Genomic DNA, 19,114 nt, shown 5'->3' with positions numbered 1-19,114 from the left:
AAAAAAGAAGCCATTTGTTTAGCATATTGGCACATTTTACAGTATGATCATTCATTGCCATGTGACATAAGAGGCAAAGGGAAAGGTTGACAGGCGGACGAAAGAATATTGGTGCTCACCTTCCTCATCTAAGGTATAGCTTGATGAGACTCCATCTGTGTCTGTTACAGTACAGGAGTAAATGCCCAAATCGTCTTCACTGAGATCTTTAAAGATAGCTTTTGACCTTTAAGACAAAAGAGCTTTGTATAAGCAACCAACCGATACAAGTTAAAATCAAATATCAGAGAACACCCACATACAATATCTGGTAAGTATGTGCGTGAGGTACTGTTAGCTCAGTTATTAAGGTGGATTTCATTTATTTTGATAGAATGTTTCAAGCAGTCAGAATTTAGGATGGAAGGATTTCTCAATTTTGGTTCTCTCAATTTCTCATTTTCCCTGTCTTAATTTCAGTTTTTCACATTTTGCTGCAGTCTGCTTTTTAGAAAAAAATCCTCATCGGCATTTAGTGCAAATTTCTCCAAACACATTTTTATATGCAATTTTGACTAATTTACACATTTTTTGCAATCAATTTCCCCTAATATATGCATTTTTTAAAAACACTGGTTGGAGAGCTGCATTGCAAAATTTGGGTAAGCATGAATTTTGAACGACTGCTTATTGTTTCAGACAGTGCAAATCTGATGGATTTTGCTTTAAATGCAAGCTGATTTGAATTTCTTCTTCATCTCTGGTCAGAGCACAAACTACTGTGGTCTCATGGGTTAAATCTAAGGTGCTGTAAAATAACACAATTTGAGTGTTGAACCAAAGATCAGAAAAATAACATTCAAGAACCAAACTGTTCAATCTGTGACTGGATTTCCTCACACAATTGTATTTCCTAAATTTAATCACAGGGATGGAGCAATTTGGACTGGGGCTCTGGCAGAGTGTGAGGGGATCTAGCCTTTTCTCCTGTTTTGTGCTGCAGTCCAGATATAAATTGCACACATATCTGAACTACTGTATGCTACGAAGAAGAAAAAAACCCCATACAGGAACAATATGCCTAAGAGTCACTGAATTCTTTTCAATAACATGTATCATTTTGTACTACCAACAGTTTTAGACTGGTCAGACTGGAATCTCATTGCAATAATATAATCTGCATGTGAAAAGAGCATAAAGAAAACAAGTAATGTGATCCCATAGAAGGAGTCCTTGAATTTCTGAAATTTCTTACTTTCCACCTTTGGTGTCAATGGCTAACCGCGAATCATCATCAATTGGTTCATAATTCTTGGACCAGATGAATTTAGAGTCTGCAGTCATCTGATCACATTCAAAGTTCAGGGAAATTACTCCATTGTCATCTACTTCAACCACAACTTCTTTTGTTCCTAGAAGATCAAAAGAAAGCATTTTAAAAACTGTCATCTATTTTCTTCAGATGCTGAGCATAAATAGAATATTGCCATGGGGAGAAATTGACACTTTTATCATATCAGAGAAATAGAGTTCACCAGAAAAAGAGGACCCCTAGCTACAACAGACACAAGGGATACAGTCTGACTCCCAGAGGTGCCAACTTGAATAAAATATTGGGGGGGGGCCGAGGTAAGCCCCGCCCCCCACCATTTGAAAGGGAATGCCCATCAACTTCGTGGGGGCCTGGCCCCCTCAAATATTTTATTGTGTGAGCCAAAGCCCCCATGGCCCCTAGGAGTTGGCTCCTACGCTGGCTTCAGTTGTCAAGCTAAGATTCAAGGATGGAAGAGGCAACTGTGGAAACAGTTTTCCACTTGGGGAGGCAGGATTCAGGATTCCCAATGCCCACTGTGAAAACAGGATGCTGGATGAGATAGGCCAGGGGTCAGCAAACTTTTTCAGCAGGGAGCCAGTCCACTGTCCCTCAGACCTTGTGGGGGGCCGGACTATATTATTTTTTTGGGGGGATTAATGAATTCCTATGCCCCACAAATAACCCAGATATACATTTTAAATAAAAGCACACATTCCACTCATGTAAAAACACGCTGATTCCCAGACTGTCTGCGGGCCGGATTTAGAAGGCCACTGGGCTGGATCCAGCCCCCGGGCCTTAGTTTGCCTACCCATGAGATAGGCCTTTGGCCTGATCCAGCATGGTTCTCCATGACAAGAAATCTAGTCACCAACTAGGGGTCAAAATAAAATATATAAAACAGAATAGGAACTAAGAGAGGTGGAAATAATTCAAGGATAGTAAGGATGTGGATAGTATATAAGTAAAGGGGGGAAGTCCTCACTGCCTTAGAATATCCCCCCCGGGAGGGGAACCCACGGTGTCATTTGATAAGCTGGTGGACAGTACTTCAACTGACGCTTCACCAGTTTTAGTTTGTGTACTTCATCTAACATTGTGCATTTTATATGCTGCCTAAAAATCTGAACAAATATTCAGTGGAACAATGATCCTAAATAATCTCTTGCTACCACCATAAAAGGGACGCAGGTGGCGCTGTGGGTTAAAGCCTCAGCGCCTAGGACTTGCCGATCGAAAGGTCAGCGGTTCGAATCCCTGCGGCGGGGTGCGCTCCCGCTGCTCGGTCCCAGCGCCTGCCAACCTAGCAGTTCGAAAGCATCTCCGGGTGCAAGTAGATAAATAGGGACCGCTTACCAGCGGGAAGGTAAACGGTGTTTCCGTGTGCGCTCGCCAGAGCTCCCATGTTATTAGAATTCTTACTGGAGACTAAGTAGCAGACTAGAGTCATTGGATGCTTCTTATCCATAGTTCTAGAGAGGAACAGCTGCATGTAGAGAGACAACCAGCTACCATGTCATCTCAGGTATTTTCCTTAGAGCTCAATGCCCCTGTAGGCACAGGCATACAGAGTTTCCTCTGGCTCGCCAGAGCAGCGATGTCACGCTGGCCACGTGACCCGGAAGTGTCTCCGGACAGCACTGGCCCCTGGCCTCTTGAGTGAGATGGGCGCACAACCCCAGAGTCTGTCAAGACTGGCCCGTATGGGCAGGGGTACCTTTACCTTTACCTTTACCACCATAAAAACCTAGGAACGAGGACACTGGAGATTCAGGTTGGGATTATGATTGTTTCTTCTCTTTCTAGAAGAGGAGAGTACATTTATGTCTACCCCTCAGCTTATCCCCACAATCTCCTCTGGTGTCTTCTTGCTTGTGGATTACATCAAATATGTGATGGGGTGGAGTGAAATAGACTTGTCTATGTCTTCTGTTATTTGAGAGGAGATGCAGGCACTTAAAGAGGTAATGTAAGGTTCAGCTTCCTTTTCATAACTATAGTGCAGACTGTGTTTGTTTCTAATCATTCTTATATATACAGACATTTTTACTTTGCCCTCAGTGGAACCAAATAAACATGAACAAACCTGGTCGAGTTTCAGCTATTACAGGGTCAGTGGGATCTGAAGGCTTCCCAACTCCAGCTTGGTTTGCTGCTCGTACACGGAACACATAACTGGTGCCTTCTTTTAAGCCAGTGATCTATTGAAAACAAAATCCAGGAGAGCAGTGAGTAAATATTTTTAGGCTGTGCCTGCAGATTAAGCTGTGAAGACTAGTGTCCACCTGAACTTCAGTGTTGCTGTTCACGAGATTTGCTTCACAAAGCACTCAAGATGGAGCAGGGCACCATGAGCCACTGAAATGCTCCCATGTTATTAGAATTCTTACTGGAGACTAAGTAGCAGACTAGAGTCATTGGATGCTTCTTATCCATAGTTCTAGAGAGGAACAGCTGCATGTAGAGAGACAACCAGCTACCATGTCATCTCAGGTATTTTCCTTAGAGCTCAATGCCCCTGTAGGCACAGGCATACAGACTGTGCACCGCACTATTCACAAAGATTAAAACAGATTTTAATTGTGGTACAAAAACCAACACCACAAATTTAATAAACTACTATGGAAATGTTTTCTAATAACTACACTAGCTTTTTACATGAGCCTTTAGTTTCTGACCCTTTCTCTTCCCAGTGTAGAAGCTGGTTCTCTTCTTATTTTGTTTCTTACTCTGAAGATATTTCCAACTCATAATGGACTCTATTCATTGACTTGTCTTGAATTTGTTACTTCCTTGATTGCCTATCAGCATGTAGCTCCTTTCTTCTTTGTTCCCTAGATACCACTTCTTTAGGAGTGCTTATAACTTCAACTTGTTCCAGCTGGGTGGATAACATTGCTTTTGATAACATTGCTTTATTTGTTTGGTTCTCATAGCTCACTTTTTGTGCCATCTTCTACATTGCTTCATGTGCTAGAACAGCCCCTTTCACACCATTATGGTAAGTCTCTTTTCCTTCTATAAGGTCTTAGAGCCCTAACCCTTCCACAACACCTTAGCTTCACCCTTAATGCCTGCCCCCCTACTCTTTATGAAAATCTTTCACCTCCCTTCTCTTTTTTCCTGTGACTAGCTTGGACATCCATTGGGCAGGCTTCGCTCATTTGTGATGCAAGTAGTAATCTATCAACTCCTGGACAGTCACAGGTTCCCCATCCTCTATGCAGGAAATTATCCAGCCAAACCCAAGCACAGGTTTAAGTCCCTTTTGGGAGCCATTTCACAATATGTGTAATTCTCCCATTGAAACCAATGGGATTTAAAAGTGCTTAGCATTGGTTAGACTTTGCCCATCCTTGGAAAGGAATCAAGACTCTAAATGCAGATAATCCTATGTTTAGGACCAGTTCTGTGAAACTGTATATTCAAATGTTATAGAAATAGAAATCATAAATTTGTGGTAAAACAAGATGACATGGTGTGGTGTATATATAAAAAAAGAGCCATCTTGTCATATAGTTTCCAGCACATGTCTGAACAGAATGCTCCTGAGCTTGAGTGGCTCATTTGTTCAACAAATATATGCAACCACTGAACACGTCATCCTATTTGCTTAACACTCTACTTCTATTTCTGATGTAGTGAATCAGATTTCCTCCCAGTGTAACTGCAGTAGATTTTTATGGGTGTGACTGAAGGCAAAACAGTTCCTAAGCAATCTAAAGGAATTGCCAGAAAAATGAAATGTGTAACAATTAGGGTTCAGTATCAGTCATCATACAATTATTTGTTCCCTAAAGTGGCTTACCTTGAAGAATTTGTTTGCAACAGCTTTCTCGTTCACACTCCTCCAATGTTCCTCTGAGGCATCTGTTTTTTTCATGTCAACATAAAAACCAGTTACAGGACTTCGGCCAATGTAAATTGGTGGCTTCCACAATATAACCAAAGAATCTTTCCTAACTTCGCTGCATGACAAATCATGGGGTGGTCCTGAAAGATAAGCAAATGACAGAAGAATACAACTGAGGTCACAATAGTGATTAGCACACAATACAGAAGAAATAATAGCAACAACAATAACAACCTTTAATCAAATTGTGACCTAAACTTAGCTCATATTAAAGAAGAAAATGATGTCATCGTGACTTTCATCTCTCTTTATCCATGCTACATCACCATGTAACAAGAGCATCCCATTTTAAATATTTGTACACTTCAATTTGCTTGGCAAATTTTGGAGAACCAAACAGGTGTTTATATTTAGAAGAGCCCTGTTTGTCATATTAAGGTCATATTAAAGGCTGTCCAGGCTCCTGGTTCAAAATCCAACAGTGGGTACTCTTACTTTTGAGTAAGGAAAGAATTTTTTTTTAAAGACAGATTAATGATATAGACCCAGCAGCAACAGAAGAGCTATTTCATTTACAGAGCTCACAAGGTTAGCTGAGATGGACCCAATCTAGGAAAAATGGCCAAGGAACTTGAGTTCAGGGTCAGTTACAAGAAGCTCAAGGCTGCAAGAGAGTGAGGTGTTCTAATAAGTTTTCCATGCCCACCAATTCAGCTTTGAAACTGAGGTGCCTGTTCCTACATCAGCAGCTAGCCTGCAAGCAGGTACATAGTCTATCTGGAAACATCTAATCCCTTCTCCTAAGGTGGCACCTGGTCCTGGGAGAGAGCATCGGACCCAGCGGCTTGGCTACTCTGATCTGCAACCCCAAGCCCTCCCCAAATTCCAATGATCTCTCTTCCAGGGGAGGGAGCTGGAAGTCCTATTTCCGTAGTAGGGCCAGATAGGACTGGGAGAAGGAGAGGACTTGTTCTTGTCTTGCCCTTCCATTCGTTCTCATCTTCCTCCAGAGCCTGCCATCCTGTGGCTGAACATCATGGAACCAAGGAAACCATGACAAAGGCCCTGAAGATAGTAGGAGCTATCTTCAAAATCTAACAGCTTTTTAGAAAGTGTTTAGCACTCACAGAAGCATTTTTTTTCCTAACAGCAAGTAGCCTGTTAGGATCACACATAAGTTGCTATCCCAGTTGGCATACTGTGTATTTCCTTCTTATCTTGTGGAAAGTTCAGTTTGGCATGTCAGATTGAAGAAGGCTACTCCTACCAACTCTAAAGACCCCTTACTGCTTCTAACCTGGAACAGCAATGGTCCATTCTTCACATTTGAAGGACTTGCTAGCTGGAGAAGGAGGGCCAAGGCCAGCTAGGTTAGCAGCAGCCACTTGAAACTGGTATGTCATATTTTCCTTCAAGTCATGGAGCTACATCATGGATAGGGGGGAGAAAAGTTAATATGGCATGCAACATTTTAGTGAACAATTCATTCATCTTTAATGTTGCAAATGATACTTCATATTGCCTTCTTATATAGATATATCTTTATACACACACACACACACACATATAGATAGATAGATAGATAGATAGATAGATAGATAGATATAGATCAGGCATAGGCAAACTCGGCCCTCCAGATGTTTTGGGACTACAACTCCCATCATCCCTAGCTAACAGGACCAGTGGTCAGGGATGATGGTAAGTGTGGCCCCAAAACATATGGAGGGCCAAATTTGCCTATGCCCGATATAGATATATAGACACACACATATAGAGCCATTTTATATGCCTGATTTAGAAATAGTTGTAACTTGCATCTTCAATCTGCATCAGGCTTAAGATCCTATAATGACACAAGTCAAGCAGCTTTCTGATGCTGTCAACCCAAGCATTGCTTTTTAATTTTTACCTACAAAAGTATAGACTACACAGACATAGAGAACATATCCAATACACTAATTATGTCTGATAACTGCAAACAAAACTACATTAAGAAAAGAAAATATAACAGAATGAGTGCAATTAAAATAGCATGCAGAGCAAAATAAATAAATCAGATTATAGGTTTGGATCCGAAAATAAATTAACCCAAGGAGTTCATGTAAGGTAAGGTTCTTGTCCCCTCTTTCTGGCAGCAACCACCTGCACCACCAAAAAGCCTCTCCAAAGTGTTTGGATGTGGGGCTCTTGAATAACATGGGAAGAATGGGCCTGGGGAGCAGGTAATGCCAAAAATCAGGCAGAGGCCTAGTGTCTAGCAGTAATAAAACCAATCTCTTACCCTGTATGCCCTCTCACTAACTGCCTTAATGTTAGCCTCTTTCCACTCTCCAGGTTTTCCACCAATCACTTCCCGGTAATTCACATAATAGCCAGTTATATCAGCTCCACCGACAGTTTTTGGCTGTTTCCATCCAAGGACCATTGAGTCATGAACACTTTCAAGCACTGTGATGTCATATGGTGGAGATGGAGGAGCTGTTTTAGAGGGAATAGTTTATAGTTATGACAGAAGTTATAGAAAAGTTATGATAGAAGTTAGTCAAATCAAACATTTGTTTGGATTCAGATCTCTCCCAAACAAAATTCTAGCAGTCCACAGAAACACTTCCTGGATAATGAATACAGGCTTCCGAAATCCATGTTATGCAAGAGAAGAGACCTTTTGGAACTTGCTGTTTAGAAAAAAATCTGACCTACGGTGTGACTTCAGCTCTTAAGAAATGATAAGTCTACTTCAAAACAACGAAAATGCAGAATGAAAACCGTGGTAGAATTGTGCTTTAAAAATATCTGGAGATGTCAGTGATCCATATTCTTTTGCTGAATTCATTCCCGCTCCCTTACAGGTTTAAAAATAAAAAAATAAAACCAACTCTCTTCATGTTTTATGGTATAATTGCACATCTTGGCATACCTACCTTATGGAAAGTATAGACAGCAGACCAACTGAAGGATAACTGAAAATATTTGGAGCAATGCTTTTATATATGGTAAGAAAAAAATGAAGGAAATATCTTTCCAATCACAACATTCACACGTGATATTTTCTTCCTGTAACTGCAATGTCATGTTGAAATAGACCTTACCTGTCACTGGTCATTATTAATTATGGTCAGATTTCACCTCTTGGGTGTTGTTATGGTGGGAATTCCACCATTCAATTGATTAATCTTTTTTACAGAAGTTTATCATATCCCAACTTGATTTAATTAGAAAAAGGAACTTACTAAATTTCCAAAGGAATCTTTGCAATCAACTGTGTGGATTTTCACAAGATTTATGGGACAAGCTTTCCTTAAAGCCCATTTGTAAAAGAGAAATAAGAACCAGTAACCAAATGGAGCAAGAATTTTTCAGCAGGTGCCTTGAGGTTATGTGAATTATCTGCTGCTGAGGTCCATCCCTCTGCTTACCTCTGTGGCCTTCATTAAACAAAGAGGTTTGTTACTTTCAATTGGATTTAGAGGTTGAATTGAGGTTGTTGTTTTGGCATTTTGGCTGGATTTCGAATTGTAGTCCTGGAGTGGTGTGTGTGTGTGTGTGTGTGTGTGTGTGTGTGTGTGTGTGTGTTGGAAGCTATAATGAATCTGATGGGATAAGATGGGGAACGTTTTCCAATAAATAAGATTTAATTATGGCTCACTGAATTTACTGTTACCATAACATGTTTGTAGAAACGGTCCGTTACCCAGGTTCAGGTTAAGTTTATCCATATTCAGGTATGTGTGAACTGATGCATTAGCAACCATGCCTCAAAGCAAAGGCTTAAATTAGATGATCACAGGCCTATCTCAAATCTATTATTTTATAATCTGCAGTATTGCTGTATATAGTATTTTGCTGTTCTGTTTCATAGACTAGAATAGCAGACAGATCTTCACTATCTCCCTAGAGAGTGTAGATTCGCATCTTGCACTTAATTGTAAGCCACCTTCTGCCCATGCAGGTTTAAATGGAATGTGAACATTCTGCTTTCAGGATGTGAAAAACAAGTATGGGGCCTGTCTGCTCTGCTGTCCTAGGTACTCCTTATATGCTTGGTTTCAGATGGACATTGTTTTTCTCTATTTGGTCTAAAAACTACTACTGCTCACCCCTCTCTGGTGGTTGCCAAGTCCCCTTTTTCCTTTTTTTTTAATCTTATTTGTTTCTTTGTCTGTTCTTTCACTGGTTGCCTGCAATTTTGTCTGTGTTTCACTCATGGGTGGGTGTATCAATTTATTGCATTTTTGTGGGGTTCTAAACTTTTTTATTTTGTGAAATGTGTATTTTGCAGACTTTTAGATTGCCAAATGTGCCTCCAGGCCTCAAAAGATTGGCAAATTCCGATCTACTAGGTAACAAAAATGGTAATAGTTACAGATAGGTAGCCGTGTTGGTCTGCCATAGTCAAAACAAAATAAAAAAATTTCCTTCCAGTAGCACCTTAAAGACCAACTAAGTTAGTTCTTGGTATGAGCTTTCGTGTGCATGCACTATATACAGTATCTGAAGAAGTGTGCATGCACACGAAAGCTCATACCAAGAACTAACTTAGTTGGTCTTTAAGGTGCTACTGGAAGGAAAAATTTTTATTTTGTTTTAAAAATGGTAATGATATACCAAACAATGATTGTGTGTCCAACTTGATCTTCCCTTTTTCACTTCCACTGTACCATGATTTTGCAAAAACTAAATACAAAGTGCTAAGAAAGCATAAATGTCACCAAGCTGATATTGATGTGACATATGTATTTTTTTTTTACAATTAAATAGAATAAGCCTAAACAACACTAATCAATTAGCAAATGAATGCATCATGCAAGCTCATTGTTAGATGCAACATACATATGTGCCATAGCTCTAATTGCCAGTATACATAATGACCTTTGGTAGAGAGCAGAGCATTTATTAGATGGAGATGGTGGAAAATGTAGCATTGGCAAGGATGAGTTTTTGGAGCTTGGATGATCACAGATGATTAAGTGTCTGAAATGAAGGCGCTAAATGATGAAAGCACCGCATATGACCAACGCTCACCTATATCCCCTTTCTTTTTCATTCTCTGCAGTGCTGAGCGGTCCTCAGGACGAGACTTACTTGCCTGCTTGGTAGCTGCTTTTTGTGGTGAAGGAGATGGAACTTTTTCACTCACTTTATTGTCTGTCGGACTCCTCTGCTTACCAGAGCTATCGGGCACTGTTTGCCTGTTAGGTTTAGCATTGCGTTTTAACAAAGCATCTGTGTCAAAGATAGGCTGGGAGGACTCATGCATGCCTTCCCAGTTGGCAGTGTGGTCTGTTAGTCCATCAGCTTTACCACTTAGTCCAGGACATACATCATGAAGCAATCCTCCCCCTAAAATTGCCAGAAAACAACAAAGACATTTGAAATTAGAGTCCATTCATTCCCAGTTCTCCATTATTCAAATGAATGAAGAAATGGACACAAAGCATGACAGAGACAGGACATTCAAAAGATACACTCACAGACAATACGCTGTATGGTTTGATTTATATGAAATTGTCATCAGCATATAATACCATACACCTAAGTTAATACTTGCATGCTGTTAAGATTCTTCTGAATGTTAGACTGAACAATATCCATTATATTGAAAGTACTACATTAATGCTCAACTATTTGGAGGGATATATGATCTGTTAAAGAAACCTCAGAAGCATGTTACACAGATGATCTCTGAAGTTGCAAAGTTCTTCAATTAAAAGGATTATTAATGCACGGATCATTCCAAATATCTCAACAGTAAAATACAATATAAATAAAAAGACTTTGGAACATGAAGACATAAAAATCATTGTATTATTGGAATCAAGCAATGAGGCAAATTAGGCATGGAAATTAACAAGCATACTTTTGCAAGCTAGGGCATGTTAGAGGTGAAATATATACCACTGCATGGAATCAGACTGCCAGGTCATTTGAGAGAATGATGTGAGGTGAACTTATTTTCTATACAGAGTTACAGGGAACACACCCAAGGAAGTCTGGGATGGTGAAGGTGAGAAGTCTACAAGTGCATGGTGACTGGATGATGACTGTGAAACGATGAAAGTGAAATACAAAATATTACCAATGCATAGTCAATGTGCACAAACAGTACTGCAAATAAATATTATTAGTTAATTGCACCCCTGTCTTTAATACTCGTAATGCTGTTTTCCACTTCTGGTATGGGAACAAGAAGTCACTTACCAATGGCTGCCTTGACTTCAATGGCTTCTGACTCCTGTGAATACTCACTGAGTCCTGCTGCATTAACAGCTCTGACACGGAAAGTGTAGTGATCCCCAGTAGTAAGTCCATGGCAAGTAAATCTAAAGTAAAACACCACTAATGACTGCGCCATCAGATTTCGCAAACAATTGAGCCCTTCTATGATATGCTGCATTTGGACCTCACTCTTTAAAAGTTCCAAGAACCCAAGGTATGGACTACAAAGGATATCTCAGATGGGGCAGCACTGTATAGACTCTCCTCCTGCAAGAGAGGGGAGTGGTTGTGGTCGGGAGCCGGACCAGGTGCCTGCGAGGGGGCGTGTTTAGCAGCCTAAATTGCTGCAGCACCAGCCTTCCAGCCTCACTTTTCATCGTCCCGTCACGAGTCACCCACCCTCCACTCCCTTAGAGCTCAGGGTCTCAGTTTTCTTTTGGCCTTGCTATGGACCTTAGGTTGGTCACCCTGGTTGTCCGGAGGGCCTGGTAGGAATTTTTCCATTTGGCATTAGGCTTTTTGGTTTTTTCTGCCTACCTTGTAGCAATCGTCACAACTTTCGTGGTATTGGTGGGTAGGTTAGGCACTGGAATAATGTGTTGTGGTCTGTCGAAGGGCTAGGTGTGGCCATCGCCTGCGCCTTCAATTTTGGGTATTCTGTTAAAGGAATCCGGCAGTCGTGTATTCTGTCCGATGCCTGCATGGCGGGAGGCCATGGCACGACCCTCGGTGACATCAGGGGAGAGCTTATAGTTGGATTAGCATCAACAGGCTCCACCTACTGGTGAATAAACCCCCCTGTTTTAGACTCACCCCTCTCTGAGGGGGTGGAGTCAGCTGACGTAATCCAATGCCTAAGCCAATACCTTTTCACTTGCTTTTCACTTGCTGTAATCAATAAAGTTGTGGCCTTTTCTTGCCTATTAACCTTATATCATGTGTCCTTGTGTTTTCATTCCACTACATGGGGATCGGGTCCTCGAACCACAATACTGCATTCTGGTGCAGTTTTCATAAGCAAGCATTTTGGCAGGACTATGTATTTAGAAACACAATTAAGGGAGGGCAGGAAAAACAATCCCAGCTTGTGTTTCAGATTATTTGCAATTATTCCTTGTACTTTTTCCTTTATTTTTTGCTAACTCAATGCTTCTACCAACTGCAAGGGAAATATTCTAAACATGAAATGGGCCTAAGCATTATGTATACCAAGGACACAGATCCTGTTACTGTAAACTGTGTTTGGATAACATTGCTATTGTTATTATGAGGTGCTTTTTTTAAGAAGCAGGGGAAATGCTCTTAAAATAGACTCCCTTTTGGCAATCCCATCTTCAATACAGCCTTACAGAGATTGTTGTCCCTGCATAAGTGAAATCACAAATGGTGCCCCTGTATATTCTTCTCTAAAAATAAAACATATTTCTCTGGATGAGATATTATAACAACTACTGGGCAAAATCCAAGAGTGTCCGTCCTTCAGCAGATGTCCTCTTTTGCAACAATAGCCTTATTATAATTATTCACTTTGTGCCAGCAAATAAGTGATTAGAATTGGAAATGCCAGTTGCTGCAGAAGCATAATATCACAAACCACAACATTATTCCAAAAATATTAATTTGAAGTTGAGGAAAGGTATTCTTTAACTTTGAAGTATTTTTTAAAACCTGGCAAGCTGTCTTTTAGCACATAAAAAAGTTCAAGCTTCCCATCCAGCCATTAATCTACTTACCTTGTGCCTTTCACAGGATTATTGTTGCATGGTTCCCAGTGACCAGATCCAACTTTGCTTGCTTCTACGTAATATCCAATCAACTCTTTTGCATCTTTGGATTCTGTCCAAGTGACAACTACTGAGGTGTCTGTATTTCTGACAGGTACAAGATGGCTAGGAGGACTAGGAATATCTAGAGACAAAGTATAAAAGTACCAGAACAAGTTAATGGTCACCATTGCTGACATCATTAATACACCAGATACCGACGTTTCTGTTACTTGTGCTAAATGTAATGCTGAAATCTATTAAGTGGCTAATAATTAGAGGAAAATGTGAGCAGATCACATCTTTTGTGTACAGGTACCTTGATTCTTATGTTTATTTTAATTGTGTGATAGCAGCTTTGCATGGGTGTGTGCATGGGAATGAATGCCCTCCACCTTGACTGCGTTAGGAGAGATACTGCGGTGAAACAGCATTGATCATAAGGCGTGGGTTGAACTTAAGGCAATGTGAAAAAATGGAAACACATATAAAAGCCAACACACTCCCATTCAAGGGAGAAAAAGAAACAAGTTCACAAAAATACTAAGGCATCTAAAGTTGATCCACAGTGGCCTGCACTATACACTTACCAAGTTTGTCACGAACCACAGTGGCTTCAGTGGCTTCTGAGGGCTCACCAATTCCAGCTGAATTACAGCAGCGGACACGGAACTGGTAGGACTTCCCTTCAGCTAAGTCAAAAAGTGCAAAGCGAGGGGACTTTACAGGTATCTCAGTGTTCACTCTCTGCCAGTTTTCGGTTCCTGCAACACACTGAAATGGGAAGTTCAGAATTGGACAAAATCAGTATCTTACAAGAAACTTTGCAGCTGTCCAACAGAAAGTAGCAAATTATTCACATTCTTACAGGGATTCATTGTGCTTCATCATTAAGTTGGAACACACTTTTCGTGGTGGGAGACTTGCAGCTTAGGGTGTTTCTAATGGAAAGCAGATTTGCCAGCTGCAGCAGAAATGGTCAGATCCTACGTGGATAATATTCTCATACCCAACTTTGTCTTAGAGACTAACTATAACCTATTTTGAGGTAATAAAGCATGTGTATTTGGTGGATAATTATGATTACATTTGGCTGAACATGAGCAGTGGAATTACACCACAGTAATTTTGTTTGGGGGGGGGAGATGTAAAATGAAAACAAAAAAACAAAAACAAAAAACCACTGGCTTCCATCTTAAGAAACAAATCTTCTGTGACCAGATCAAGGAAAGCTCGACAATCTTCAGAAGTGGGTTTGGGGGACAGTAGGAGACAGTGGGAAAGTCCACTTCTGCAAGCTTCCTTCTGGGCACAGTTCTCAGGATCCAACTCATTAAGCATTAGAAAATATATCTCAGGGGGCGAGATTTAAAAGCAAGTGAGGCGTAATTGTTAGAGTGTTGGACTAGGACCTGGGAGACCAGGGTTTGAATCTCCACTCAGCCGTGAAGCTCACAGAGTGATCTTGGGCCAGTCACCATCTCGTAGCTTAACCTACCTCACAGGGTTGTTGAGGATGAAACGCGGAGGAGGAGAACTACGCAAACCACCTTAAAATCATTGGAAGATAAAAGGTGGTATATAAATGTAATAAATAAATAAATAAATAAATACTTGGAGATAATCCTGGTATGACTTATGAGTTAGGCTCCCCATCTTTAGGAGAGGAGGTTTGGGGTGGGAATTACCATCAGCCCCAGAGGTCCTTACTAACTTGGAGACACCAGTGCAAGAGGAGCCCATTATGCCAGTGCTACTTCATTCTGTGGAGCTGGAGTTGCCATCTTCTGACAGCAAGGACTCCAGTGCAGAAGCCTTAGTGGAGCTATGGCCTCTCCAAAACTGTGTTGAAGCCGATGACTCTTAAAGCAGGCTAGGTCCCCTTAAATAAGGCTGCCGTACATCCAGATTTTTCCGGACATTACTGGGATTTCAAAGGTGGAATTGATGTCCGCGGGGGGGGGGGGGGGGGGGTCTGAAAGGCGGCACTTTGTCCTGGATATTAGGCAAGTAAATAAAAAAATGTAAATGTAAAAAAAAACCCCTCAACGTTTGGTGTCTTGGTTTTTACTTTTTGAAATGTGGCAACCCTACCTTAAAAGTAGCTCTTCTCACTGAAGGCAGAGCTAGAGTCCCACAGTTCCTATTTAAGGCTTAGTCTAAGGCTGAATTGTGTTGGGACAACATTTGAGCTGTGTTCCTAAGAAGCCACTAGCCTGAGCTCCACAGAGAGCAAAACCTAGACCTAGCCCTGCTGCGCCTTGCTGAGCTGTTGTCTTCAATGTGTCCTCACTGGAGCCAGAATCCTCATATCCAAGGCCATTGCTTGGAACAGAACATACCCATTCCCAACTATGCTACTAATCAGTTTGTGTGAGCACAGACGGCTGCTCTTATTTTTAGACAGGATTCTAGTTAAGACTGAATCTATTTCTATACTGCATTAAGAAAAGGAGTTCATGACAAAAGGACTTGACCTACTTGTGAGCTTCCCACAGGGATTTGGTTGGCTAACAGAATGTTAAACTAGACGAGCCTTTGGCCTGAACCAGCATGTCTCTTCTCATGTTCTTATGAGGAGAAGAAATGGCAAACCCTTCTCAAAAATATGTTTCTGCTACCTATTCAATATTTTCCTTTCAGTTTGATTCTCTCCCCCCCCCCCCCGCCCCCAATCTTAACACTAGTTGGAGATTTTTATCTTTGATGTGGAGTGGGAAAAAATCAAAAAAAGAAAAAGGTACCAGCCTGCTGTTCTTTATCTGAGGATAAAATGTGGCTTGTGGGGAAATGAATGAGAAAACTATGCTCTGGCACTGTGGTTTTACCTTTTCAACGAAGTACATGACACCCTCATGGCCCCGCTCAAACGGAGGTTTCCAACCGAGCACAATATAGTTCTTTGTGGCTTCTGTAACATGAAGGTCTAAAGGTGGTCCAGGAACAATGCCCTCTGTATAAAAGAGTGATGAAAGAAAGGCCTTTATATATTTAATGCCATAAATTGAAACTACCACAGAGGAGCAGAGCAGGCAGTCTGCAAAACTATTGATGCAGCTCGTTTCTGTGAGATCAAGCAATTTGAGGCCAGAGATTTAGACACTTTATTTCTCTCAAGAATATAGATTTAAAATAAATTTTCAACCCAACACAATTTCCACAGATGTGCTTTGTTCATATAGGTGGACACAATTTGTTGCAAAATTCAATATTCCTCATTATTTTAAATTTCAGGAGAATTATCAGCTGCCGCACAGAGCTAGTCTGTAGGAAAGTTTTCTTGAGGGAAGTCGTGGCAAAAAAAAGATTGCAACCAGTTTAAAATCTGCAATCCAGACATGCTCTAAAAGCTAAATAGAATTCAGATCATCCTCCTTTCAGAGGAATTTTGCTCACCTGTAGGTTCCTCCTCAGTGACAATAATCTGTCCAGTCCAGGGGGCAGAGGGGTGACCTGAAACAAAGTCAGAGCTTAGGCAGACATTGATATATGTGGGAAAGCACTGCATCTTAATAACGCAATTGCTTTTTAAACAACGGTTCCTAACTATGACAGCACCATTTCATTAAGTAAGAGAATGTATTAATCATTTCTAGTTGCTGGCAGAGAACCTGCCTCAAACACAGTGCATCAATATTCTGGCTACAATGGTTGCTGAACTAAGTCGAAGCTTTGTAGCTGTGGATCTGGAAACAAACTAATTCAATATAGGTTTGAACCAGGCTTAAATATATTAAATATATTCCTATAGAATGAAGAATCAATCCTCTCTACCACAACATGGTTGAAAAGAGAGCTTAAAAAGCCACACAACTATATATAGAAGGTATTCCTTGGTATCTTGAAACACATGAGAACTGAAAGAGAATACTTCAACACCATCCCAGCCATGGCCAGCCAAAAATGTTGAAGTGGGTGCATTTTAGATTAGAGCTCTGCTGTGGGATGAACCCTTGGCAGCATACAGAATTATTCAGATAAACTTCAGTATGTATCGAGGTTAAAAAGCTTCCTTTGACTATGAAGGCAAGTCTATCTGAAGCAAGAACATTTAAAGGACTGGCTAAAAACATTATGCATGGTAGAACATAGGGCTGCCATTCAAAATGTGGCCTCTGTTGTGGTAAAATTATCTACCACAGCTTGTTTGTGGAGAGTGTGTTCCAGGGCTGGTCCTGATGCTGAGTATATCAGATAGATAAGTGGGGATGCAAAAGAAATATTGGGAGAAATATGGAAGAGTTTGGTCTTGGCAAATCCTAATTTGCATGATGCAGAGTTTGCTTTACTCTTGCTCCCTCTAGTGGAAGGACTCTTTGGTCACAACCTCCACAAATTCAAAATTTCCAACCTCTCGATGGGATGAGTATTAGGAGGACTCTTACTTCTAAGTCTGGCCCTATCGGCAGGATCCAGGGCTGCTACAGGCTCTGAAATCCGGGATGGAATGCTCACGCCAGCATTATTCACAGCTCGGACTCGGAATACGTAGGAGCGCCCTTCTATTAAACCTGTGACTGGGAAGCGAGCAAACTTCACTGGTGTCTCATTGCACTGGGACCAGTGGGTAGTGCCAACTTCACATCTGGAAAACAAAAACAGAACTGTTTCAATGACAAAGAGAAGTTACAAAGCTATTCCAGAATCTCTCTAAATACTTGCTCGTGTAATGCTGGCTTGAATATATATATTTGCTCTTGGGTGGGTGGCGGGGGGCGGAATATAGAAATAAACTGGAACTCAATTACTTTGTGTGGATGCTGACATTTCACTCTCCTTGCAGCCTTTTCAGGAAGTAAAAAGAACAAACATTTCCTTAAAACAACACTGTCAGCTAAGAACACCCAAATGCATACTAAACATGGGGAGGGCGTGCTGTTTGGTCTCATTTTCCTCTTGATCAGGGGTAATGTCAGTTTACTTGCTGAGTCACCCCAGTCTTTCCCTGTAGACAAACGTGTATCAAAATGTCAGGTGTGCATAGCAAACTGTATTGCATGAAGTGGCCTTTATTCCCTCAGATGACCCAAGTAGAATTTTAATCCCAAAGGATTATAAATACAGTGGTACATCGGAAGTCGAACAGAATCCATTCTGGAAGTCCGTTTGACTTCCAAAATGTTCGGAAACCAAGGCGCAGCTTCTGGTTGGCTACAGGAAGCTCCTGCAGCCAATTGGAAGCTGCGTCAGCAGTATCGGACATTCGGGTTCCAAAGAATGTTTGCAAACTGGAACACTCACTTCTGGGTTTGCGGCGTTCGGGAGCCAAAACTTTTGAGTCACAAGGTGTTCGTCAACCAAGGTACGACTGTACAGTAATGTGACATGGGCACCCTGAACACCTTCTTCTCCACATGTTCACAATGCATTGAGGAAAAAGTAAGACACTGCCATGGGCACTAGCCTGGGTTTCTGCACATATAGACAAAGTTCTGAGAAGAGGCACCTATCTACATATAGCTCATAGTGTATTCAGACATTCAGGTGTACATGAAGAAGTCAGGGATAGTGCCAGCAGGGCACATGAGATATGGCAACATCATGGTTGGGCCAGTGATATGATTCATATTCCATACAGCAAACAGATGGAGGAAAAAGGTATGGAAAGGGGCTATGGTTAGATATGGAGTAATTCATTTGCACTGTTTACTAACATGTCTCAGCAACATTTGCTAACCCACATTCTTGACCATATTAACTTGCCTCCATAAGAAAAAGGAGACATAAAATGGCAAACTAATAATGCAGAAGGTGCACTGGTATTTTCCAAAAGCAAGAGATCTTTATGGTCCCAGAGATCAGAAGTAATTTCATTCTGGCACAAATACTGACTTATCAATGAAGTATCCCAAGATGGGACTTCCTCCATCAACTGCGGGTTGTTTCCACGAGATGATGACATAATCCTTGTTAGCATCCAAACACTTCACATCCAGAGGAGAACCAGGGGCTCCTGGTATGTCGGCATCAGCATCTATATAGATGAAG

At 41.1% G+C, this 19,114-nt stretch overlaps 1 protein-coding gene across 2 annotated transcripts in view; it reads right to left on the bottom strand.

Annotated features, from left to right (window-relative positions):
* The window catches only part of MYOM1 (myomesin 1), a 72,921-nt gene that overhangs the window by 22,209 nt on the left and 31,598 nt on the right, over window positions 1-19,114 (bottom strand). Inside the window, exons 11-24 of one of the 2 annotated variants that reach the window (XM_079982860.1) lie at window positions 18,959-19,100; window positions 17,512-17,711; window positions 16,523-16,579; window positions 15,955-16,079; window positions 13,717-13,900; window positions 13,097-13,271; window positions 11,346-11,467; window positions 10,170-10,487; window positions 7,429-7,625; window positions 6,445-6,571; window positions 5,103-5,287; window positions 3,381-3,495; window positions 1,235-1,391; window positions 120-226 (exon numbers count right to left, since the gene is read on the bottom strand). In XM_079982860.1, the coding sequence (XP_079838986.1) occupies window positions 120-226; window positions 1,235-1,391; window positions 3,381-3,495; window positions 5,103-5,287; window positions 6,445-6,571; window positions 7,429-7,625; window positions 10,170-10,487; window positions 11,346-11,467; window positions 13,097-13,271; window positions 13,717-13,900; window positions 15,955-16,079; window positions 16,523-16,579; window positions 17,512-17,711; window positions 18,959-19,100 (2,211 nt within the window). The remainder of the gene's footprint in view (window positions 1-119; window positions 227-1,234; window positions 1,392-3,380; window positions 3,496-5,102; window positions 5,288-6,444; window positions 6,572-7,428; window positions 7,626-10,169; window positions 10,488-11,345; window positions 11,468-13,096; window positions 13,272-13,716; window positions 13,901-15,954; window positions 16,080-16,522; window positions 16,580-17,511; window positions 17,712-18,958; window positions 19,101-19,114) is intronic. The other variant, XM_079982861.1, reaches the window with a different exon arrangement.

Source organism: Podarcis cretensis (assembly GCF_951804945.1).
Source record: "Podarcis cretensis genome assembly, chromosome: 7".
NCBI lineage: Eukaryota > Metazoa > Chordata > Lepidosauria > Squamata > Lacertidae > Podarcis > Podarcis cretensis.
The sequence above is the reverse complement of the archived record's forward strand: the minus strand, read 5'-3'. Positions and strand labels throughout refer to the sequence as shown.